The sequence below is a fragment of the Gambusia affinis genome, linkage group LG16 (assembly GCF_019740435.1).
Source record: "Gambusia affinis linkage group LG16, SWU_Gaff_1.0, whole genome shotgun sequence".
Lineage (NCBI taxonomy): Eukaryota > Metazoa > Chordata > Actinopteri > Cyprinodontiformes > Poeciliidae > Gambusia > Gambusia affinis.
The window spans coordinates 7,928,877-7,955,660 of record NC_057883.1 but is presented as its reverse complement, the minus strand read 5'-3'; the positions used below and the strand labels follow the sequence as shown (position 1 = coordinate 7,955,660).

Here is a 26,784-nt window from a genome sequence, read left to right as displayed (position 1 = left end):
CAGTGACGTCAACGCACATGTATAAACACACGTCGTGCGTTTACTCCCACTGTCCTACGGATCAAAAAAGCCCCAAAATAAAGCAGCTTACTTGAATTTGAAATCCTAAATCTATTTTGCATGATGAAACAATCTGTTATTTATCAATTCAACTCAATTTAATTCATTTTTATTATGTTTTGTTTTTTTGTTACTCAACACAAAAAGACGATCAAACAGTATTACACTTTTCTCTTTACGACAAACCAACTGTCATAAGCTTCTTTTTTTTAAGACAGTAAAGGTTTATTATTGTAATTATATAAATGTGAATTACTTCTGAATTAATTATACTGAAAGGGGAAAATGTCAATAATCGGTAACTTTTTTCCCACCAGGGGGTCTTTTTGTGGGCTCTAGTGTCCCTTATATGACAGTAGGCTGACAGGAAAGGAGGGTGGAGAGGGGAGAAGAATGTAGAAAATGTCGCCGGGTCCGGGAATCGAACCCCCGACGGCCGCGTCGAGGACTAAGGGCCTCCAAATGTGGGTCACGCTATCCCCTACTCCACCACAGCACACCCAGTTCATTCTTTTATACTGTTTAGAACGTCAATTATGAAAATACTTCTCTCATACAGCATCTTTCAACATATAATAAGAACATCTTCAACATAAGATGTTCAAAATCTCACGTTTAACATCCTGCAAAATTATTTTTGCAGGGTGTTAAATACTTTTGCAGGATTTATGTTCATCTTGCAGATCAAGACGTTCAAAATCTTAAGTTTAGCATCCTGCAAAATTATATAAGATGTTCAACATCTTGTGTAGGACAGTATGTGTGAAGGTACAACATATGACCTGTTGGACAGTGAAACATCTACTCACAGCTTCACCAAGAAATCAACTAGGAATACTTTTATTTAGGGCACCTTTATATCCTCTATGCTGAATGTGTTTCTATTATGTCTGAGATTTTTTTTGTGTGTGTTTGGGAGCCTGTGTGATGTGAGGGGTTAGCTGCAGGAGTAGGTCAAATCCAAGTTCAATTCATACATCAATCCAGTTTATTTGATGTGTGTGTATGTATCAGAGACAGTTTCTGTGTGACAACTTGAACTTTTTTCTGCTGTTTAAATGGTTTTATAATTCAGAAATGACCCATAAGACAATCCTTGTACCCTAGCCGTGTACAGCCCACGAGGAAACATACAAAAACAAAGTATTTCACTTTCTAATGATGGGGTCAATTTAGGAAAAAGTCCAAACATTTCAAGTTGGGAAAAAAATGGTTTAGGGTATTGTTTTCTACAGCTAAAAATGCTAGTGGGTCACTTTTGACCCGCAAGACAACACAAGGGTTAACAAGTGATGCAAAAGTGAAACTGTGGAGCAAAGTCATTCTTGTTTTGGTCAACCACCACGCATAGAAATTAAGCAACAACGATGGCTTCTAGTCGTTTCTAATACTTCGTGCTTCCTTTAGGAAATGAGGGACAGACAGACAGACACGGTTTTGTCGTGAAGGCAGGCATGCATTATGTATTCTTCACTGCAGGATGGTTCTGCTTTAAGACAATAGGGCCATCTCACATGGGTCCAGGCAGAAGTCTGCATTCTGGGCTAAATGAGAAGAATGCAGTCCTGCTTTGTTTTGGGATGTCACGTGAAAACAGGCCACAGTCTAAACCTGCTGCTTTACTTTTAATGTTGACGACAAAAAGAAAAAAGAAAGAAAGAAGAAACCTGCAGCAAGTTTAGTGTTCGTTTATTTGCAGTTTATGAAAAGAAAAACAAAAACAAAAAATCAGAATTAGTCAAACATCTTTCATAACGCAGAAACGGAGCTTCTGAAATAAAATACAGTAAAATAAAAATAAAAACAAAAAGGCCGTTGCCCAGCGAGTGTCTATGAAGCCCTACGATCCACAACAAACAGTGACGATCATACATTAATGCTAAAATGCACATTCTTACAGAATGACTTGTCCGTACGTTTACAAACTAAGCTAACATGTTGGCTAAAGGCAAAAAAACAAACAAAAAAAAACAAAAAACTTAAAATGGCGCATCATATCCTGGAAAACAGCAGGGTAACTTTTTTTTTCAAAAGAATAAAAAAAAAATCTTGATCATTAAAGATTTTGTACAGCAGGCATTGCTTTGTGTAATCATCTCCATGATGTGTTCTTCCGTACGGAAGCTAGTAGTACGATGGCTGAAATTTAAAGGACTTCAGTTAAAGCAATAAATACCCACAGCCCGACCTCCTCCGAACTTCACCCATATGATAACTTTTAGGAAAATAAAAACCCCAAATGTTTACATGTAGTAGATGGGGGGAGGGGAGGATGCGGGTGTTCATCATATTGAGCTTGTAAGTTTGAAAGAACTGCTAGCAGTTTGAAAAGAATCAAACTGCTAGCTTTAAAGAACTACTAGCAGTTGGAAAAGAATCAAACTGCTAGCTTATGCTATAACCACAAACTTCAATTGCGTTTTTATCTGCCAAACCCCAAGGTATGTTAAAAAGAAAACGTTTCATGGTTTTGAAACTTTTAGCTTACAAATCACCAGAAGAATTTGGTGCATTTGCAGTTGGTGCATTATTTAGTTGCATTTAACTTTAATGTCAACTAACCATCTTTTATAGGTTACTTATAAAACATAACGCAAAAGATCAACATTGTTCTGGGGGAGGTGAAACACCAATATATTCCACATATTTTTCAATTTGTAGAACATGTTCAAAACCACAGCTCTTCTAATTTCAATTTACTATTATTCACAATAACCCTTGTAGTTGAACTTCATTTATTTTTTTGTGCACTATTCTCACATGTGAAATTCAAATCAAGCTGATGCTTTAGAGCATATGTTCATAATACTTTTCCCCACCTTTTCATAATGGGCTCAGATTTCTTCCCTCTCGTAGCAGCAACGTTGTCACACAGCCAAACTACGAATATGGCGTTTGCAAAATAGAGAATTATTGGCACGGCGCTCCATTCCTCAAGACCATCTGTGCATGCAAACAGCCTCCCAGGTTAAATTTCCAAGTCTGTCGTCAGGCGGCAGTAAAAGCAGCACCTGAGAATCCCTGGCGGTCAGATTTTTATTTCCTCGCATATATCCTCAAATAACCCGGAGGACAGATTCGATTAAGTTTTGCGGGGTGAAATACGCGAGACGGAGAGACTTGAAGTCTCCTGTTGTGAAACCGCATTACAGTGGAAATGTGGCAACAGCTTTAGCTTTTGTGGAGAAAAAAAAAAAAAAAAGAAACGCACACTGGAAGCAGCAAACTTTCAGTTTCTAGTGCAAATATCTTAGTACACTTTAAATAAGGCACAACTAACCTATTAGTAACTTTTCAGCAAGACACAGGAGCTTGTTTTATGTAAATAATTCCCTAATGTTGATAAAAAATAAATAAATTCACTAGCAGATTTTTTCACTATAACAAGACATTTTTTCATATGTTATAAATGAAATAATTTGCAAGTGGAACTAGCACTTCTTAAAATCAATATTGTGAAATTATTTACTTACAATAAGCTTATATATCTTGCTGAAAATCTACCTGCAAATGAGCTTTGTCTTATTTCAAATGTACTAAGATACTTCCACTAGAAACTAGAAAAAACATCCTTTGTCAGATTTTTTTTTTTTTATGAGATACTTTGACGTGTCTGTGCTCCTTTCTCCATTCGAGTTCAGTTAATTTTCCTCCGTGCTGCTTTATCTGATCCTGGGAATGGCAGAAGAGCTGGGAAAGGGAGTCGCAGCCGACCGACAGCTGCCTCAGGTGTGAACAAACGAATAGGGAGGAGGGTGAGAAAAAAGAAATTCAGCACATAATACTGTGGGTGTTGGTCAGTGTAATGTAGAGAAGAGGAGGGTGAGGCTGAGGGGGTGTTGGGAGGGACAAAAGGTTCAAGGCTGGGTCACTGCACTGGGCTCCTTGTCATAGATGTAGCTGCCCACTCCGCCAGTGTTGACGCCTGGAGAGACCAAAAAGGGAGAACAGCGGGAGAACAGTCAGGAGGGCAGCAGAGAGGAGGAGGGGAAAAACAAGGTAAAACATCAGCAGGACGGGTCGCTGCACAGTCACAGTGGAAAAGGCTTTCTAGAAACACTTGTGTGACATTCTCTTTCAAGTGTCAGTTGGAGATTCGTGGGTCAACAGCGCCCCCTAGCGGTTACCTTTGGGTCCAAAGAGGACGGCGTAGCAGGGTTTGTGGCAGTAGGGCTGGCCGTCATGCTGGAGGGGGGGAGGAGACGACGGCAATTAGTTTGACAAAGTTACTCTGAGATGGAATGAAATAATAATAAAAAAAACCAAAACTCTCAGCTACAGATTAACCCAACACTTACACGGACAAAAATCAGACTACAAAACGGCAGTAAAAATCTTCTGGGGAATCAAATCTTGCCCTTTGTAGATTATATTTCTTTGATTAAAGAGCTTCTAAATTAAACAATCTACAAGACAGAAGATTATTTCAGACGTAATAAAAGACTTGACTGCTTTTGGAAATAAGAAGTGACCTTTTCAATTAATTCCTCCTCAGAATAGCTCATAATGTTAGCTTGGAGTTGGAAAAGGCGGGGATTTGCGCTGTCAACATTTCCTATATGCTACCACCTTACTTGATTGTGGTCACTAATGTTGTTAGTTTTTGGCAAGTATTGCTTATCTTTTAAAAACCACTGTCCACTGGAATTTTTTTGTCTTCTTCCTAATAAAAATATACACTCGCGAAAAAACACACAGCTGGGTATTAATGTTCGGATGTCCATTGTGGGATTTTATATAAGATTTTTTTTTTTTTTTTAGAACAACAATGAAAAACTGCTAAATACGCTTTGTTTATGTTTGGGTTGATGACGTCACAAGGCAAAAAAAAAAAAAAAGTCCAGCATAGGTACTTTACTTTGAAATAATCTTTTAATTTCACCAACATGTTTCCTCTGACTAAAATAATTATGAACATTTTAAGACATATCATCAGTGTGATGGAGAATCTGTATGGGAAGGGTGATGGCAAGAAGGACTAGAGGAGACTTGCAAAAAGCACCAGCTATCATGATGAAATTAATAAAAGGTCTTTCAATTTATTATTGAGGAGGGTATAAATAATTGTCAATACAGGATAAAAAAAAAAAGTTTTTATGTAGAAAATTGTTCATTACCTTATGTCTGATTTTCTACCAGAAACAAACTTCTCAGTTGAGCGAAAATGTGCATTTTTACATCCAAATCTGCTCCAATGAATGAGTGAATGATGGTTTTAATTTAATATTTTTAACAGTCCTGTATTAGGCGGCACAGTAAAAACCCAAAACCTAATGTGAGTTGTCACCTCTGCGTGGCTGCCAGGAGCCAGAGTCTTGCTGCACCTCTCACAGCGCAGACAGGGCCGGTGCCAGTCCTTCCCCAGGGAGGTCACCTTCTCAGCTAAAGGGACGGAAACCAGACACGTATTTCATACATCCGTGAGACGCCTCGTTATGCACTTTGCACGTCGGCGCCGCTTCCTGTAACGTTCTTTGCCATTCTGGTGTTCCAGGAGGGGTTTTCGACGACTCACCAAAGTACACCTTCTTGTTGCATCGGGGACAGAGGTTGGCCTCGCCGGAGAAAGTGGTAATGCTGCCAGCTGCAGAAAATAATAATAATAATAAAAAAATAAATAAATAAAAATCACACCTAGAGGTAAGTCTCTAAAGAACAAATGTAAAAACCAAAAATGAATGAAAACTGATGAATGAGTATTAGTCTGGTCCTGCTAGGTGTGAACTCCACTGGGGCAATAATGAAAGAACAGGAAAGAAATGTTATGTTTTATGGATTTCAAGGGAAGCTTATATAAAAGACCCAAATATTGCCAAGTTCAGACACTTAAGCCATCGTTTCCTTTCACACTCAATCAGAAGGCGTGCTTTGTAACAGTGCGAGATGACAAGAGATGTGCCCTAATTAAACGGCAGCTTCCATGTTTTCCACATAAACATGAGGCTCAGTAGACAGACGGACCCAAAACATGAAGTTCTCACACTCAGATTTTCTCATGCTACATTTTATCTGATAGCTAAACACAAATTAGATCTTAATTGCAAAAAAATGGAGGAACAATTAGAAATGATTTTCAAAAATGTTCACATCTAATAATACAAATAAGAATAAGAATAATAAAAGTAAAGCATTTGTATTTACCACCCTTTTTCCTGAGACCCCCTAAGATCTGTGCAATTTGCTAATTAGGTGCCCAATTAAACATCTAAATTTCCAATTAGGTGCCTTGGAGGGCATCTAATTACATAAAACCCCCCTGTGTGTTATTTTAATCTCTGAGTAAATCCAGCTGTTCTTTGTTAGAGAGGATTAGTGAACAAGCAGCGCCGTGCAGACTAGGATCACAGCAGACAGGAGGAAGTTATGGAGACGTCTGAAGTGGGGTTAGGTCACAAAGCGACACCTCAAGCTTTTGAACATCTATCAGAACTTTGTTCAATCCAAAGTCTGAGACAGAAATGCCAACCTAAAACTGCGCGAATCTGGCAGGCTGCGCCACAGAGGCCGAATACCAATGCACACCACACTTTTAAGATTTGGATATTGAATCAATTTTAAGAACCATCTTTGATTTTCACTTCACAGCTACATTTTGCTTGTTTATTGCATAATGTCAAGTAGGGCTGAAGCAATCGATCGGATGAGTCGATTATCGAAATGATTGTCAACTGATTTAGTAATTGCTAACTATAGACAAAAAAAAGACATTTGCCGAGAGAAAAATATACTCAGAGCAGTAATTAAGCCAAAGCTGTTAAAAAAAAATTTACATTTTGTTTTAAGATAAAGAAAAAGTTTTGCAAACATGTTCTACCTGCAACTCCTCAAATGGCAGTTTTAGCTCCACCTGGTTCAAATTATATTTACGTATTAAAAAAATCTATTACGCACCTTTTCCAACTAATCAGTTGATCCAATAAATAATCAACAAATCAGCACTATACTGTATCAATGTTAATACAATACATAAAATCAAGACCTATTATCCCGCTTTGGGCAATAAAATGTTGATTTTCTTATTTTAAAAAACAAATAAGAAACTCACTTCTTTGTTTATTTGCATCTTTGAATGTATTTCCAATATTGCATAAAAACTGATTAAACTGGTAAGTAAAAAAAAAATCTACAGACTGCGGCGATTAAAAAAAAAAAAAAAAAGCAGATCAATCGTCGTAAAGGAAAAACGAGGGAATAATTGATTACTCGAGTAATCATTAGTTGCAACCTTCACATCAAACTCCCAAACAACGAGAACGTCAGATCATTTTCTCAGGTAGATTTTAAACCAACAGCAGGATTTTTAGGAACGCTGCATCTGAAATACCTTTTGATGGCGCCTTTGGCGCGTACACACGCTTCTCTTCAACTTTAGAGGCTGAATCCCCACCGGTGTTGTCGCTGGCTGGAGCATCGTACACATAAGAACCTGCTCCTCCAATGTTAACACCTCGAGGAAGAAGATAAAAAAAAAAAAAAGATTACACAAATTTAGTTGACATAATATTCATTTGATGAATTGTCTGCATTAAAATGTTCCAGATTATATTTTAGTACAACATGTACAGCGGTAAGGAGCCAAATACAGAGTTACATGCATCTAATCAGCCGAGAAACCCTGCATAAATAAATCAAATGGGTTTTTAATAATGTAACGGGGTGAGAGGGGAATGCAGTTCACCTTTTGGCCCAAAGAGGGCAGCATAGCATGGTTTGTGACAGTAGGGCCTTCCATCGTGCTGCAGGGAGAGAGAACATATTGTCGTTAGCAGGAGAAAACCCCCAAACTGATTCACTTGAGTACATAAAACACACCCATCTGACGCAGAAAGGAAGCTGCACATGATGCGTGTGTGAAGTCATAACGCTCACACACTTTCCCGGTGTTAAAAATGTTGCAGATGGAGGAACAAGTCCAAAAATTAAGCTTTGGTTGTTTTTTTTATCCTTTTCCCACCTAATGATGAAGTCGTTGTCACAGGATGCTTTAACCCAAAAATAACGAGCGCTACTGTATCCAGGGAACCGGTCTCTGTTGATGAATTCACACACACACACACACTTCAATGGGGGCTTTGTGTCTGCACATGTGTGACAGGCATCGTGTTTCCACTCCCAAGGAAAAAGGGGGAGGAAAGAAAAAAAATCCAAATTGTGACATAAAAGGTCTTGAATCCGATGCACACTGGGAATGTTTTCAGCCACTGCAGAAACACGTGATGGGTGAAGAGGATGGGGGCCGAGGGGGCCACCGGTCTGTGTGCAGGTTCCGATGCCCATAGATGAGAAAAATCACTAAGCAGGTGGCAAGAGCTGCAGGGTGATGAGTGGAAAACCAGACACTGCTCACTTTGCCATGGCCACCTGAGCTCTCTTTTTTTTTCTCTCGCTCCCTTTAAGGACAGCTAGGAAGAAAGAAAAGATTGCTCTCTGACTTTAATAATGCATCACCCGTGACAGGATCAGCTGTTGTTAAAGCCGCCACACTCTCCCTCTCGCCCTCGTGTTCGGCTTTTATGAGACTCGCAAAGGTACGGAGTCGGACTCGTACTCTGACGTCTTTCTCAGGATCCGACTGTACGGACAGGATGCAAAGTGAACTCAAAAATGGACTCGCCACTGAAAGAAAAGCCCACTCTCTTCCCAGCAGTCAAACCCCCCCACACTGTCACACACACTTAAGATTCGCCTCAACTCTGTGCTCTGATTTCTAAACCGTCTCTGAAGGTTTGGCTGCTTTACTTTTTTATTTTTTTGCAGACAAAACCCCTGTCATCCATTTCTGGGTGAGTTATTACCTAGTAAGACCCCTATTTATTAAGTTAAAGTTCATGTTTCTTCTAGGATTTCCTTGTGTTTGAATCTGAAGAACCCTGAAGTCAGCAGCAGTTCAGGAACGACCCGTCGCTGCAGGTTACGTAAACGAACAGGACCATATTTCCCTTGAAGACCTGTCTGAGTTGAGTTTCAGATGGCTGAAAACACTTTTTTCTTTAGATGAGCCTTCTGAACTACAATTATCAGATGTAAGGTGATAGAAAATGATTTACATTAGTGAGGTTGGTTATTTAGGTGCCTTTTTACTAAATTAGCTCAAGTGCAGCCAATCTTAACTGATCTAAAACAAGAGAAATGAATTTGTTCAGACAGTGAGATATTTATTACCTTTAAAAATGCGGTTTCAATTGTAAATAGCGCTTTCTAAATTCAGGCTTTTAATCAAACGTTAGATTACACTTTAATAGTAAACTGTGCAGTTTGAATATCAGACACTTTCAAGGGTTTTATACGGAAATCAAGCACTTTCCAAACCTCAAACACCTCATCGAAATTCAATGTTTTTGTAGGTTTTCAAGCACTCATACGAAACCTGTCTGTTGGAAACGGCAAAAAAAATAATGAAATAAAATAAATATGTATATACAAACAAATCAAATTAAAAGAACATTTCTAGGTTTTTGGGGTTGGAGAAACTGATATGGCTCCACCGTCCTGGATCATTCTGACATTTTTATGAGCAGTTCATGAGTGTAACGCCAACATGTGTGTGACCTGTACAGACAGCTTCAGAGCATCATCAAGACCCATTAGGCTCATGTGATGACTGCCGACCCCATAAGTGATGCAGCTGACCGTAAAGCAGCTAAGAGAGCCAGTGTTCATCAGCAAAGTGCCGAAAGCTTGCAAATGTACATGAGAAGCAGAGCTTTAAGACGCTGCAGTTCAAAACAAGTGGTAGCTTTTATTCCGCTTGCAAGAAAATGAACATATCTGAACATACGAGTGTCTCACTTTGACCGGATTTGAAGCCGTTAAAGATTAAATCAAACATTTTAAACCAGCACACGCGCTAGTTTGTGACCATTAGGATTTATAGATGTTAACAGAGTCCAGATGGTTCTGATGTTCCAGCAGTGTTGCATATAATAACAAAAAACAAACAAACAAAAAGAAACACGCCTCTGAATGTGCTGGAACAAATAAAGCCATGCTCTTTCAGGGTCAACAACGGACACTTGTCACGTCGCATGTTGGCGGTCGCCGTGGGGGGAAACTGCTGCCCTCGTTTAGCCCACAGACGTCAGGCCGCTCTGGGCCGCATCCTGTCCCTCTGTCTCCTTTTAAAGCAGCAGTCCTCGTCCTTCTGGGGTTCATAACCTTCCGCATACCGGGCCTGAGAGGATAACAAACAGCACTCCCGGACAATCCCTTTAAACGTTTCTTTCCAGAAGAAACGTCACCCGGCCTCGAGTTTCCATGACGACGATCGGGCAGAGATTCGTTTTCCTGTTAAAGTCAGAGTCGTGGGGAGGGACTTGAAAGCCCTCCACAGAGCGAAAGATGGCGGGAAGAGCGAGCGAGGGCCTCGGAGAGAGATTGTGTGCAACTGCTGTATTGTAATCAGGCAGAGATTAAACAGGAGACCAGCATCCTTTGGGGTCTGCGGGGGGAAATTGCTTTTGTGTCCAAAGAGGTTGAGATCACATCCTCTTTGACCAAAAGAAAAAAAAAGCGGGAGATCAAGAAGAGTGTTTAAAAAGAAATAGAAAAAAACATAGTTGGGTAAATCAAAAAGGATGAGATGAGAGAATCCTCAAAAGACAGAAGCGGACAGTGAGCAGTGCAGCGTCAGGGGAAACTGACCGAGACGTGATACTGCAGTCTGACTGTGCAGGCCAGAGAGGGAGGATCTGAAAACGGCTCATCCTGAAGGGCTAAAGCGAGTAAAACTTCCCATGAGGACTCAACATATCGACAGACACTACGAGACACACAAAACAGGCCCGGAAAACGGAAAGCAGAAACAAATATATCCAGTGACAGATGCACAAGGACTGCAACATATCATGACTCGGAGAAATAAAAGTAACACTCCGATACGTCACGGGACCTTTTAAAAGAGACTACAGACTCTGGTGTTACACGACACTTCAGGTCCAAAAGGCCAAAATTGAGAGATTCTGTCTGTAAGTCTGATAATCACGAAGCATCAATCGATTCTGGCTCTTAGACGTTACAATAGCAACGAATGGACCGCAGGAATACTAAAGTCCTAAAAGTTGCAGACTACTGTGCCATGTTGTCTCGTTTACGGTAATACTGGTGGATTTTTCTGACGCTGGTGAAAAAAGAAGACAGAATAAACTGGTCAGCCTGAACAACAAAAAACTTTCTGAAACACAGACGTCTTCCCAAAAAAGTAATGAAATAACTGAATGCTCACTACAAGGTTCAGGGCCACAGGAACGTATGAAACAGGAGGAACATTTCACAGATGTTTTGTCAGCACCCGGTCGACTGGAACAAGCTAGCTAGCTGCAGTAGTAACGTCTGCTACATCTTGAACATTTCAGTAAATATTCCAGAATGTTAATGAGGAAGCTCTGAAGAACGTTTCAGTGGTGCACCTCACATGTAAAATATCCTGAAGGTCTTTTTCCATTGATGACATCACTGGTTTTACCGTCTCAGTTTTGAATTATTCACTAATCTTAATGTAAAGTGTCTTTGTCAAGATTTTGATGATCTCTTTTTAATGGACTATATTTTACAGGATCAAATCGGATGCACTTTGGCGTATTTTCAAGAAATCTGCAGCTTGCGCAGATTTCTTGAAATCTTTCTTGAAAAAAAAACATTCATGAATGTTTTTTTTTAATAAAAAAAAAAACATTCATGAATAATGGTTGAAACAAATGAGCTAATAAATCAAAAACAGCTTGTTTCTCCAACACAATGTCTATATGCCAATTGAAACTAATTTGAAGAAAAAAAACGAATATTTTATGTTTTTGTGGAGAGAAAAAAAACCCCTACATTCAGGATTGGAAAAGTTTCAAAAGCAGCCAAGTGATTCCACACAGAAGTTTTTTTTTTTTCTTTCTTCTTCTGAGCTCTTTCACAGTTTGATCCCACTGACCTCTGCGTGGCCTCCTGCATTCAGAAGCTTGTTGCAGCGGTCGCATTTGAGGCACAGTTTGTGCCAGTCCTTCCCAAGCGATGACACCTTCTCAGCTGCAAATCAAAGACAAAAGACAGAAGGAAGTGGAATCAATGCAAACATTCACACCAAGAAACATTTGTGCAGATTACTGTGAATAATCCTGCCCTCCCCGTTAGCTCCTCTATCAATTGTGCATGTTTGCATCACAGAGCGCCCTTCAATCAGTCACTGCAGGGAGGAGTGACGTCCCCCATTGCTTCACTATCTACAATAATGATTGGTTTGTGCTGTGTTGTCTCTGGCCTCGATGGGGATGCTGTCATCACGCCAACAGAGGGATTGTTTTCTTGGAGGCGGGAACAGTGGGGATGCCTGTGTACAACACAGGATACGGCGATGATGTCATAGCCGGGTTAAGTGACAGCGGCGTTAACCCGTCCAGTTGAAACAGCGGGGGGGATCCATATCTAACCCAGATTCTTTGAATAATCTATTAAAGAAAAAAAGAAAAAGAAAACAACAACAAAAAACCCCCACACTCCCTTCCCCCACTCTGATGCACACGACCCCGCCAACCCCATTTCAGTCCACTTCTCCTGCCGTCGTCCATCCAGACAGGCGAGGGACCCAAAATGTACACTTTAACAAAACAAATCACCACTGCCTCCAAACAATGGGCTCCAAGGAGTCGTCCCGGCAGCGGAGGAAACACCTTCTCTTATCAAGGAACAGCAAAAATAGCCGGAAACTTCAGCCCCTTTCCTACATGCTCCAGCTCATAAAACACACAAACATGTGCGCACGCAGCCAACCTATATGCAGACATTAAGGCATTCCTCATGTTCCTCCACACGGCAACATAGTTTCATGTTATAGTATATATTTATGGAAAGGTTTAAAAAATATATTTACTGTGTCTGCAAGCAAAAGATGAAAAGAGAGAAGAGCCTTAGTGGGAAAGTACTGAAAAAGAAAAGATACAAATACCATAGAGCCACAAATCAAATTTGTGTTTGATATTAGATCTTGATTTCTTTTTACAGCCTCTACCTGCCTACACAGACTTCAGCGCCGTTTCTTTAAGAACGAATATTTAAATGCCGTTGGAAGTACCTCCATCAAACTTTCTTGATTTGAGTTCAGTTATGTGCATCAGAAGCAGAGGGGATGTCACACTGTGTTTGTACGAGACAAAAACAGGATTTTGCTTATTTAAAACAACCCATAATTATTACAGACCCGACATATTGAAATTACTTCAATAGCAAGTAACATCAAGGATGTTATATTAGAAGAACTCTAAGGTTTACAAGACACTGCCTGCATTTCCATATCTAGCATTTTCTATAGCGGACGGTTTTCTACTTCAATAGCTTCTTACATCCCTGCACTAAGTTTGAGACATTTCATTGATACCCAAAAAAGCTAACTTTGAGACTTCCTCCCTCAGTAATAACTTCCACACTGCAGTTTTGTGGTTAATGCAAAAGAAGGGTGTGTTATTTAAGAAGGGTGCATTGGAAAAATATTGTAATTTTGAGTTCCCAATCACATAGTCATTTTTCAGCACAAAGTGAGCTGAAAAATATTAAACCCCAAATATTGCCTGGTGCATTTCTAACACAAAAGGTATACGTTAGCATTGGAAGCTGTCATTATTCCTGTAAAGAATAAACTTATGAAAACTGTGTCTGGGCATTAGATCAATTGCCACATGACTTCACTAAAACATTCATAAAATAAATAAAAAAATCAAAGTTCTTCTATTAAAAATGCATAAAACCCCCAAATAGCCACACGCAACACTTCTTGACTGTAGAAAATTGGCAGGTTTATAGCTAGACTATGTCTCCTTTGACCGACTCTCAATGACTTCTTTGTAAACCTGATTAAATCAGCTTCCCTCTTTGGGTAATCAAGTTAAATTTGATTTGATATAAATTACAAAGGAATCACATTAAATTATCTAGTGGAAAAAATTCCCTCAGGATTGATTCGAGAGATGAAATTACTCTGTTCTTTCTCCAGTTGCACTCTCCTCACTCTGTCAATTACGACAAATGGATCACAACAAGACCTGGGGAAAAACTCACACAGTGCATGGAAGTGGGGTCTTGGAAAAAGACCAAGCGCTGGACAACTTCTTAAGTCCAGCAATTTACGCTAATAATTTTTATTACTTAAACCAGAGAGAGAATATATTCTGATAAATAAATAATGTCAAACTACTTTTCTGGCACAAATATAGTCCTCAGCGCCACAACGGGAAACGCATTTTTAAGGTAATCTTTAACAGAAAACGGATCGGATTCCTGACAATAAAAAATACCTTTCCAGCAGGAATCTGAAGTATTATTCATAACCTAAAAAAAAAAAAAAAAAAAGGTGGAGCGAGAACGGGTCCTCTACACAGAAAACAGATGTGAGCACCAGGTGTGCTGTTGAAACGCTATGTTCCCCAGGATCATGAAACTGCTGAAATTGGGGGTTCAAAGGAAGAAACAAACACACGACTGAGAGAAAAAACCAAAACACAGTTCATGCAATGACATGAGGTGACTGGAGGTGTTGTTTGTGAGCATAAAGTTTCTTAGGTAAGAATTCTCTGTAGCTTTTACATCTTGTTATGCAAAAACGCAACTGTAGACGAGCTTGTCTACAAGTTATCTGGGTGTAAGAATAACATTTTGACATCTACATTGGTGAGGTGCACGAGTAAAGAAACAAACTGATCATGTGCAAAACAGTGAGACTTTTAACTGCTTCCATTCACTGCTACCATATTTTAACACATCCTCAGCAACAATGCTGACCAGAATCTTAACGGAAATATCTTAGAGCTGCATAAGTTTTCTTTTTTAATATTTTTGTCAAACTGTCGTTCACCACAATTAGCGACTGTGCACATTAACAATTTTGAACAGGAAAGTTAACATCCCATAACATCTGTGCAGCCCAGTAATTAGTTCCCTCTTCGCTACAACTTCAGCTCGAAAAAGTAAAAACAGGATGTGTTCAGATTCTTTTCAAAGCAGATTTGCATCATTTCCTCTCATGTCTGAGGTCACCATAAGACCTTTCAAATGTTGACAGAATGGCGCAGAAACGGAGTACTGGAAAACTGCCTGCGTGTCCTCTGGGAAATCTATCTGTCAATGACTCATTCACAAAAACGGACACGGAGATTTAAAAGTCAGAGGATGAATGGAAACGCACTTCAGGGGGACTACTGCTTGTTCTCTGCGGATGTCCACTGTTTAACAGCTCCCACTTTGAAAAAGACGTTAATCTAACAAGAAGGGTGAGCTCATCTGGCGTATCAAGTGCAAGAAAATGGAGGGTAGAGCGGCTGGCCTAGATAAACTGAGTCACTGTCTGTCCTCATCATCCTTTATTCAGTCCAAACTAATGCACCAAGAAACAAAATGTGTTACATAACAATAAACAATCACGACATCCTAAAATAGCGAACACGTGGGAACAAATGATGCAAATGAAAATGCTGCAGCGCATCCTCCCACCTACACGAGGATAAAAGCCCCCACCGGTCTAAAACAAACAGGCTCCAGCTCAAAGGGGGCGCAACTTGACAGAAACTCACGTTGTGTTCAATGTCAACATTGAAGAGGACGTGCCAGATCCTGTCTGCTCTCTATCCAAAGCCCACCAAATGGGGGGATTCCTGGGCATGCTGATGTAAACAAAGGGGGGAAAAAAAATCCCAGCTGAATGGTTCTCATACATCTTACCTGACCTACGCTGACAGAGCCATGGAGAAATGGATCATTTTCAGTGAACTGGGCATCTCTTTATTGTCCCATTTCCCTGCCATTGACATGCATCTCTCCTACTGGATGTCCTGCAAGGATTTTGCAGCTGGACAGATTAAATGCGGAAGACTGACTAGAGATATTTAAATAGTCCATAATTTGGGGTGCAAGCATGTAAAGGCCTTCATTTGTGGAAAGGGTTTCATGGGAGATATGTTTGCTGCCGAGGCGTTTAGAGGCTATTCGGATTTGACAGAGTGTTCGTGTTTATGTAATAGAGAGCCAGCGCATTCAAAAAGCGAGAATGCCAGCGCTGACTTTAAATCCCGACTAACAGAGCCTGGTCCCTGCAGTAACGCTGAGCTGGACAAAGGTCGACACCAGAGGTCGATGGATACCTGCACCTCTGAAAGGTCTTTAAATTAATTTCTTCATTTGAGCTCTTCGGGATGTTCAGGAGCCTCTGACCGCACTGTCAGTGTGGTTTTAATCACAGAGACAAGCTGCTTCTGACTCTCACTTACCAACGCAACTATTATAGCATCGTGCAAATGTATTCACACCCCTTCAACTTTTCCACATTATGTCATGTTACAAACAAAAACTCTTTTTAGACGGATTTTATGTGAGACCAAAACAAAATAGTGTATTAATTGAAATAGTAAGGACCCTGATATTAGTTTATTTATACAAATTAAAATCTAAAAAAGAAAAACAAAAGTGTTATTTGCATTTACTGCAAAAACACAAGATCTCACCAAGTATTTTTGGTCTAGTTTCTAGTGCAAATATCTTAGTACACTAGAAATAAGACAAACCTAAAATTGATTAAAAAGATATTGATCAAAACAAAAAGTACAAGTTTCACTAGTATTTTATTTCACTTGTGGAAAAAATGTCTTGCTAAAGGCAAAATAATCTGCCTGTGGAACTAGTATGTTTTTGTCATTATTGACAAAAAAACCCCAAAAACCTCCTATATCTTGCTGAAAATGTATTTATAAGATATTTGAACTAGAAACTGGACAAAGTTCAGATCTAAGGGAGGATGGAAATACAAGCCACAAGTTTATTTCTTTTTAACATTTTTGAAAACTATGATTAACTACGACTTTGTGGGGGTCTATCACATAAAATCCTAAAAAAAAACAAAAAAAACACATGGAGGTTGATGGATCTGTTAAATACGCATACCCAAAAACAGAGCCCTAAAAAATGACCAGCTACATTAAAAACATTAAGCCTAACCCCAAGAGTAGAAAAGACTTCTAATGTATAAGAAAAAAATAAATAAATAACACGACTAGCTTGATCTGTAATGAAATGCAAACAAACGAGGCGGCGCTCTTCACAACAAAACAAAAGAAAGCATCTGCATGTCGCTTTAAGCTCTACATAATATAATTTCACAAAAGGTTATTTCTGGTAAACTGTAGTCAAATGATTTTAACTAAGGAGAATAAAAAGGCTCCATTCAACATCAAATAGATTTAGCATGAATTACTCGTGATTGAGTTTGAGATCATTTGAGCATCCATGCCGTTGACGTCACAAAGAGCCTCCTGGAGGTTGTAATTTAATTCTCCCCGTTCACTTAGGTTGTGAGATGCACTTTTAGTCTAGACTGCCCTCAGACCGGGTTTTCCATGAAGGCAGCAGCTTGGGAACAGACCTGCAACAAATGGTCCACAAACACAGCATAATTGGACAGAGCATTAGGAAACGGGGCACTAACGAGCAGCCTTCTGAGGGGAAACATTAAGCCGCATTTCTCCCAATGACTTAATTACCTTTCCCTGATTGTCAGCAGTGACGGAGCAGCTGCGCCGAAGCTGCCGGTGAACTCCTATTTTTTATTTTTTTTTTTGGGACTGGGGGGGAGAGATTGTCCCCATTTTTCTCATGAGTCACCAACGAGAACAGAGCGCCGAGCAAAATTTACACAGAGGAATTCACAGCATTTAAAAAACCGACAGGAAGCTCCGTCGGTAGGTCTGGGTTTGGAAATCTAATATGCGTGTTTGCTTATCACTCAATAATTTGATCAGTGTGTGACAGGCGGAAATGTAATTTGCTTGACAAGGAAGAGGACAACAGGGCTTTCTGATCAGGAGCTGCTTTCTATAAGAGAAAAATCTGGTCATCATTTGGATTCATCAGGTAGTAATAACAAGCTACAGTCAGCCATGATGGTTCTGGTGTGACAAACTTAAGGATTCACCTAATGCTTCACCTGCTGTTCTGTTGCAGCCTGCGCTAACTTGGACCCATGTGTTCTGCCTTTTCACACAGCCGTCCCTTCATTTTCTTCTTTACCCTCTTCGTCCAACTAGACACAGCTGTGTCCACACGGGTGTTTGTGATTTCAGCGTGATAACCGTGGCTCCACACACCTGAGGAACAGACTGGAGGCCACTCAGCTTGTGACCCGGGAGAAACAACAACAACTAAACCAAAGGGAAAAACTAAGCACCCTGTGTTTTCCTGTCTCCATCCTTGTTCCGGTCTCTGGAGGAAAAACACTCTCAAGCACTTCTGACCTTTTCCTTCACATAAACACAATGGGCATTCATGCACCAAAGGAAAGCTCTCAGTAGATAAATATGCTGTGAATTTAGCTCATGTTTTTTTTTTTTTTTATTGTCTGCTCATTACAAAACATTCGAGATGCAAACTCGATATAAAGTTGTACAGTGCATTCAAGGGTGAACATTCTTAGATTAATTAGAAAGGTGATGAGGCTCAAAAATAACAAAAAACATAAAGACTACGGACACACAGATCAAGTCTTATTTTACAGTAGAATCATTTTCCAGACTCAAATTCCCAGAATTCTCCATTATTTATAAACATTTTAAAATTTATAAAAATGAATGAACGACAACAAATGTATGGCAAATACTAAAGTAAACGGGCTTTAGATACAGAATCTCTAAAAACCAAAAGGAAGAAAAGGAAAGCAAGAAACACAAGGAAGGACACAAGAAAGAGGAACGGAAGTAAGCAAGGACTAAACAGAAGGAAGAGCACAAGGAAAGAAGGAAGGACACAAGGAAAGCAGAGCAAAACAGAGAAACAAAAAGAAAATGGTGGATACCAGGAAGAAAGGAAAATATAAGAAAAGAAGCGAGAAATGGATAAACATCATAAAGAAGAAAAGAAGGAGGAAATGAACGACCTGAAATGAGGATCTTCCTGTGTTTTCTTGTTTCCTAAAGGAAGATGGAAAGACAGAACAACATACTCTGCTCCTTCTTAATGGGTTCCCTGTGATCGGGGAGGGAGGGCTTTACCAACACTGACAGACCAAAGGAAGTTTATCTTAACATCATAACAACTTTCAAATGAATATTGTACATCGAATGGCCAGAGGGGAAATGCAGCCTTTAAAACAAAACATACAGATAAACTCAAGGTTGGAGCTACAGGACCAAGGACTGAAAACTACATTTCTTGCCCATTGCATTCCAATTTTCTCTATAAAATGTCTGAGGTTTCACTAAGGACATTGGAACAAACACCACCTTCTACCAACATCCTCACATTGTTTTACTGAGCTGCGGTTAACTGGATCTCAGTGTAGAACTCTAGCAGAAAAAAGGGCCCTGCAGAGGATAGTGAGGGGATCTGAGTAGGTCATTTTCGTAACCTTACGCTGTGTTTAAGATCTGATTAAGATAATATAATGATCACAATTTCCTATTGTTTTTTATCTTAGGAGAAGAAAACGTCCATTAACTTACAAAACGGTATGCACAAAGTCAGAATTTCCTTTTTGAAAATATTTTAAAAGATCTAGCAGATGGAAATTGAAGAGTAAAGCACCAACAAGAGCACCAATTAAAAACAATTACAGTAAAAAACAAAACAATAGAGAGACAGTGTAGCTTAATATAATTTAGGAAGGTGCTATTACATTAGATTAACTTTAAAAATGAATTCTGGGAAATTTATCCTGTAAATCCCCCTCAGATTTATTTTTAGTGCGGCAGCAGTTTTGGGATGTTGCTAAATCTGGTAAAAGTAACATCGGGCTGACCCTGACGGCAGCGTTAACCATCAGAATTGATTTATTTATGGTCGGTACACGCTCGGAGCTCCCTGAGCGGCTCACAGTGACTGTTCGGGATGGTTGTTCTTTTGTTTCACAGCTACTAAAAACATCTTTTTGGATCCAGCTCACTCCCTGTGGCTGATGCAACCTCATAGCAAAACCAGCTCTGGAGGTTGTCCATTGCCTCAGACGAGGCGAGGTTTCCTCTCCGGGCTCCTACCACACAGCCCCTCCCTTTGTGTACAAGCGAGGCCGACCTTGTGAGTCCAGCTGGCTGATGTAAATGGACTGCAGTTAACGTGCATCCTGCGTGCGCCGACCAACAGGCCCGCGGGCGAAGCAGCCACTCGACCGTCCATCTCTCTTTGACTTGTTCCCCCACCAAAGCTACTTTCCCTGCACCGAATCTCTTCTCCAAGAAAAAAGGGACACAGTGTCCAAGCTGCGTGCCGTTTAAAAAGATCTAGCGCTTCACCAAACAGGAAGCGGAGTCGTTTCTGTGACTTTGCATTGTGCAACAGATTGCTTTAATTTGATAATGAGTCCCTAGAGGGAAGTCATCGCATGAGAGTTCTATAAAGTGCAGACGGTTTTAAGTGAGTCTTGAGGCCTAACTGCGTGGACTGCATGTCTGTGTGGCAGGATGGCGCAGAGAAGAAGCTCCAGAGTCTAACAGGTGAAGTTCTAACTCAATGGAAATTTATGTTTCTACCTTTATTACAATTAAATCTGGTTCTGTACTTAGAACACTAAAGATATTGTACGAGATGCATACAATTTTCATCATCTGAATCATGTCCAAACAAAGTGCACGCACCATTTACACAAATTAAAATCTGGAAGACTTCAAAAGGCATCAATTTGGGAATGTGGTGTGTTCCCAAATTGATCTTTCCATTGGATCGATTGGATGCTTTGTTGTCATATCTGTAAAACGGACTCCAGCTATTTCTCTTTACATTCGTCGATAACCCAAAAAACACAAACATGACCCCCAATCTTATCAAGCACCTCAAAGCACGCAATACATGTAGAAGACATGAATAATCATATCAGTCTGATATCTGATTTCACTTCTATTCCAGCTCCTTCTAGCTGATTACAAACACAGATGTTTGCAGATATTGTTTCCCCCAAGTCATTTGTGCAACAGATTTTACTTTGGTAAGCTGTTTCTCATCGTGATACATCACTTAAATGCCGCAATAAAGTTGCAGCTTTGTCTAAGCTATATGTTAACTGGACTAAAAGAAACATGGAATAACAGGTACACACAAAAACTGTATTTTGTTTTTAAAAGATATTAAAAAAAAAGCTGTATAAAAATGTTATATCCAGGATGTGTCCTGCTAGAGATGGGTACCGACCCCCCTACCAAACCTTGCTGGGATAAGACGATGGATAGATGATTCGTGCCAGCTGGCTGTGTGGAAGTTATGCCAAAAAAAGTTTTTTCTTTCCCACCATCACAAATGTAAACATATGATGTTTTTGAAACCTCTACTGGGAGTTCAACTGGAATTGTGTGCATAGGCCTGTCACAATAATCAATTAATCACATGATAAATTAAAATAAGCTCAATAATTTCCATTGGCATAATTTATTGTTTTCCTGTTTTCTTCCCTTTCTACCAAAAACTGAATGATAAATTCTCCAGTTTGGTGTTTTGGTTTCAACTAGCCCTTTTTTTGAAGGACAGTTCTGTTGTTTTGTTTACTTATCTTTGATATTTAATATGTCTTCCACTTCCGGTGTTAAATGTTCATTACAAGTTAAAGTTCATTGCTTTTTGAAAATGTGTTCTTGCACATTTAATTTGCCATTATCATGACCTTAGTTGAAAATGGTCTCAAAACAACATTATCGGTTATCGCAGTAATTCCTTTATTTATCGTCCAGCTAAATTTGTTATTGTGGCAGGCATATGTGTGCATTAAAAACAAGATTGGGCTTTTCAGTAGCCAACGCTCCAATGAAAGAAATGCCACTCTCTGTATATGTTCTAACCTTGAGAAATTTTACAGTTTAAGATTAAGTGCCACTCTGTAATAGTAGGCGTACTGAAATTTGTGCCAACCTCACCTTTTATTCCACTTCAGTACAGGGAGAATACACTGTGCATTAGGATGAACAACCGACTGTGCTCCTCCATGCTGTTGCGTAACAAGTCAAACCGCAGCAATGGTTGTACCTGTGTGCAAAGCAGTGGTAAAAGATGAGCTGTCAGGACCAAGCTTAATGTCATCTCCATTAGAGGATCATATTTGTGCCTCCTAAAGGCAGAGAAAGAGGACCCTCAGCGACTGGAGCTGGTGGGTTATGCAATTCTAAAAAAGCAGGAGGAAAAAACCTCAAGAAAAGATGTTACATAAATGACAAAGAACATTCACCCAGCCCGCTGGGCAGCCAAGTGGAAAACAGGGTGCTCTAGCATTGACAGAAAAGTGGGCTGGGATAAATAAGGAGTATTGTGTGGGATAAAAGTGGGAATAAAAGGGAAGAGGAGTGTGGGAAACGGACCGCTGGCCTTTCGTCCCCTCGGTCTGGTTGGGCTGAGAGGACGAAGGTACTCGGGCTCTCTGGAAAGAGAACTGTGCGCAGAGACAGAAAGAGCCCTGTGTGAATAGAGATGTCGCTTCTCATTAGAATGCATGAAGCACTCAGGGAGTCTCCGCTTAAAGAAAGGCAAAACCATCTCACCCCGCTTGCCCCATTCCGTGCAGTTAGAGCGGAAAGGAAAGTGAAGGAGGTTTCGCAGGTCCTGTTCCGCCACCAAGGGACTGAGAGGAGTCGGTGGATAAAAGAGAGAAAGAAGAAGCTCACACAGGAGCTCCATTAGTTCCCATTAAGTCCTCGTTTATTCAGTTAGCGGCACAAAGATGCATTGCCGCTGTTTGTCGTGCAAATGATACAGATCAGCTGAATTCAGGCTTGGACTCCATCACATGGCCTGAATTCCCACTGAGCCTGCCTACATGTCTGCCTAGAGTCCCCCCGGTGTATTATTGCAAGCATTTCTGTCCCCATCCAGATGCGAGGCCACAATGCGGACATGTGGAATTCAACCAAACATACCCATACAATCCCCTGAGACCTTTGCATTCTTTCAATACCAACTCTGATGAGGGATTTCCTTTTTTTCATTTATTCCTGACGTTTTTCTTTTGGGGTCCCTGAAAGCAAATCAGCATTTTAAGTGGCAGAAACTCCAGAAGTAGAGGTAACATTTTCCCCTTAAGTTGCAATTAAGCTAAAACGTCAGTGCCCAATAAAGCTTCAACGGAAAACCAGAGGAATTTCCATCCCAGCCGCGGCTCACCACTGCCCTTTGAAAAAGCCTTTCTATTTAGAAAAGATGAAGAAAAAAATATTTGGAGTTAAATAATGAATCTACTGTTGCTTAACCCCCATACAGAGGGAATCGGATGGAGGGCCAGACGGGTTTTTACAGGGTGGGCAAGTAGGAGCTTTTTAGAACACATCCCAAACCAACAACGCATGAAGAAAAAGGAGAGAGAGAAAACAGACAGTTTACTCCACCAATGACACACTTTTGAGAACATTTGAAAAATTAAAGGCGTAGTCGGGGAGTGAAGAGAGTCTTTGTTTGGGAACTTCAGTGCATCATATTTGCTTTTTGCAGACAATGCAGTTCAGCTGGCATCCTCAGCCAATGACCTTCAGCAGGAAAGCATTTCAAAACTGGATATTAAGGAGCTGTGAGAGTAAGCCTAAAGTTCTGAAGAAAAAGAAAAAGATGGACTAGGAGAACAGTCTTTCTGGTAGAGTTCAAGTTCTTTTGCCATCTACCACAAAGTGGAATGGATGAAGACAGCTGGGCTACAATTCCTTCATAGGGAGATTGGACTTACCCTTTTAGATATGGTCAGGAACTCAACCATTCCAGAGGCGGTCTAGGTAAAGCCCTTAATCCTTCACATTGAAAGGATTTATTATCTATGTGAGATTCACATAATGACCTCAAAGTTGACAGCTTGCTCCATTGGCCAGGGGAGCTCTGACAAGAGCTGCTGCTCTTCCACATCGAAAGGACTCAAACGTAGAAAAATCTGGTCGAAAGGGCAAAGCTCTCAATTTTCCGATGCATCAATAAGTCATTTGAAAAAGGACAGAAAAAACAAAGATCTGAAAATACTGGTCTCGCTAAACCCCAACATGACATATAGCTCATGACCAAAACAAACACACCTTGCATATAAATGACTGAGATTAGCTTCCTTCATTGGTTGGCTTGGCTCACCTTTAGAGATAAGGTGAATATCTTATCTCATAGTTTGAGATCTCAAAGTCGAGCCACTGCCCCTCCACATAGAAAGGAGTCAGTTGATGAAAGAGCTGAGCCAAATAGGGAGGTTCTACATTTCTTACAACCGTCCAATCTTCTCCAATGTTAATAAGAGATGGATCAAGTCCAAAAGAACTGGAAAAAAGAAGGTCAGAGATAAGCTAAGGACATCCAAGTAAAATCACCAGTCCTCCAGGGCAAAAGGAGTCCTCAGAGATAGCTCAGGCCTCTGATCAAAAGATCTCCCTCTGGAGGTTTTCCAACCACTTAAAACTCAGCTGGAGAGCATCTCTGGGGAGAAGTCTTCTATGTCTTTCTGGAATTTTTTACCTTCGTAGCACCACAACCTCATAAGGAGAACACAATGGACAGAAGGGTTGATCATCACACCCACTCACGTCTGCTTTGTAACTCCTACATTTCTGCAGACTTGTTAATTCTCCCCTGCTCAGAATTCCTCACCTCTTTCACTGGCAAAGTAATTGTAAGGAGTATGTGTGTGTGTGTGTGTGAGTGTGTGTAGGTAGCGCTGCTGAACTTATTTTACAGTATCTGACAGTCATTAGGCATGCTGTTATTGCTGCAGGACAAATGTTACTCCCACCCTGACCTATCCCATTCCTCCTTACGCATTTCACAGCCCTATAATGACTGAAATGTTAATATTGTCATTAACGCCTCCCTGCACTCCTCCATGATCCCTTCATCATCTTCATCATTTCCTCCACCCAGCAAGACACACCTCACACAAAAATAACTGACCTGGACCAAAGTGTGTTACATAAAGACAAATAACACACACCAACGGGGAGCGGTAACTCACACGCTGCAGAGAATTAAGGCTATGCAGAGAAGTGAATACTCATATGTTTGAAATCTGTAAATAAATCTTATTTGTAGGGATATTATTCCATGCCAGTGATTCCCGGGACCGGGAGGATGAGGAGCAGCTGTGATGTGTGCTGCAGGCCGCTTCTGTTACATAACAGTCCTTCCATCCACTCACGTAATTGCTTTTGACCCCCACTGATGAGCGCTGTGAATTGCGTAGAGTTGTGCTTTCTGTGTTTTTTCCAACACAAACAGTGGATTATAAAAGAAAATCAACAGCATAAGCTTAAATTTGAAAAAAAATCAACAGAGGAGGATGCACATGAAGAGCAGAGGATGCAAATTACTGTTTATGTTGAGAATGTGAGCGCCTATAATCTAGGCACATCTCAAACTGTAAGCATCTTTTCATAAAACAGAGCATATAAGTAGCAATCATCCTTGCTGTATGGAAGTATGAGTCAGAACGCTCGTCATGTGGGTGTTTTGATTTCTCAGTTTTGTTTACAAGGATGAAAAAGATGTACATTTCCAGGTTTCCGTCCCACTGACGCAGCGTGATGTTGCTACCATCTTCTGTGAGTGGACACTCTTAGCATATGGCTCTCTTGGCAATAGTCTCTGACAGCTATTCTCCAGAGCCAACCGCTGAGCTTGGAGCTTTACCAAAGACAACAAATTAAAAATGGCACAGATCAGACTCAGAGCGGAATAAATCCTTCATCTGATCTGCAGCAGACGGCACAAACATCACAAATTTCCCCACTGATCATCACTTGATGACATAAAGAGGGATCATTCAATGAAAAATGTGTTTGTTTACTTTCTTTTTGTTCATTAACCCCTTCAAATACACAGCTTTTGGGTTTCACAAAGTTTGTTCAAGTGAATCATTTACTTTTCTAGTGACTATGACCCCTAAATTGGCTCAGTGAAAGGAATGTTGAGGACTTCTGTGAGGAATCCTTAGGGAAAACTAAGAAAAGTATTTCCCCCAGTATAGTGATAATTTATCACAGCCCCAACAGCAGAAAAATTTGACTAAATATGTAGGTGCATTGTGTGGAAGATTTATTAAACTTTATTTTTAAAAAGCAGTGTTACTTATAATGTATCTTCATAGCACAAATATGCTACATTACATGTAGCATTAAACAATGGACATCTAAAAACCAACACCGCATAAAACGAATGGACCCAAATGTTTACCGTTTAAAAATGTTTACATTTAACTTAGCGACACCGTTGTTATTAGACAAGCGTAATTTAAGCAAACAAAACTCCACTCTACGTGCTTTACTCACCGAAATACACCGTCTTGTCGCACTTGGGGCACTTTGAGGCCATGCTGGAGCTGTAGGAAATATGGGTCTACTAGTTTTGTCTGTCCACCCGGGATTTCTCCTCTCCTCGTGCTCTGGTTCTGCCAAAACAGCAAGTGTCCCGCCGTCCACAGCAGCCGGAGCATCTATGCCTCATTGCATATCCCCGCCTACTTCCAACAAAAATCCCGCCCTGACTACTTCAGGGACTGTCGGAAATATTCCTACTTGGCAACAAACCCCCTCCTTCGTAAAAAATGTTTCAAATATTTTCGTGAATATCTTAGCTGCATCTGACAACTCTCTTCTCGCCCTTCTTACTATAATCCATGCTGAAAAATCTTTATGTGTGAACTAGTTATTGAGATGTAGTCTAAAGCTTTCCCAGTTAGTGTAACTGCTTCATACAGTAGAGATGTACAGATTAAAATGTTCAAACGTACCAGTTCATTATTTTTTATATTTTCCTCTTAAAAATGTACTATACCTATTTCTGTTG

At 40.2% G+C, this 26,784-nt stretch overlaps 1 protein-coding gene across 1 annotated transcript; it reads right to left on the bottom strand.

The window, feature by feature from the left end:
- Positions 1–1,732: 1,732 nt before the first annotated feature.
- On the bottom strand, positions 1,733–26,453 carry crip2 (cysteine-rich protein 2). Its single transcript, XM_044142169.1, has 8 exons — positions 26,268–26,453; positions 11,978–12,072; positions 7,739–7,796; positions 7,385–7,507; positions 5,576–5,644; positions 5,348–5,442; positions 4,188–4,245; positions 1,733–3,985 (listed from the first exon to the last, which is right to left on the bottom strand). Exons 1-8 carry the CDS (start codon positions 26,308–26,310, stop codon positions 3,918–3,920), a joined length of 609 nt encoding a protein of 202 aa, XP_043998104.1. The 5' UTR covers positions 26,311–26,453; the 3' UTR covers positions 1,733–3,917.
- Between the last annotated feature and the right edge of the window lie 331 nt (positions 26,454–26,784).

Excerpts from the sequence above, each read along its gene's own strand:
- crip2 (XM_044142169.1), bottom strand. The coding sequence starts at position 26,310 with ATGGCCTCAAAGTGCCCCAAGTGCGACAAGACGGTGTATTTCG. Across the intron at positions 7,797-11,977 it reads ATGCAGGAGGCCACGCAGAG|CACGATGGAAGGCCCTACTG; the intron begins GTCAGTGGGATC and ends CTCTCCCTGCAG. Across the intron at positions 5,443-5,575 it reads CAACAAGAAGGTGTACTTTG|CTGAGAAGGTGACCTCCCTG; the intron begins GTGAGTCGTCGA and ends CCGTCCCTTTAG.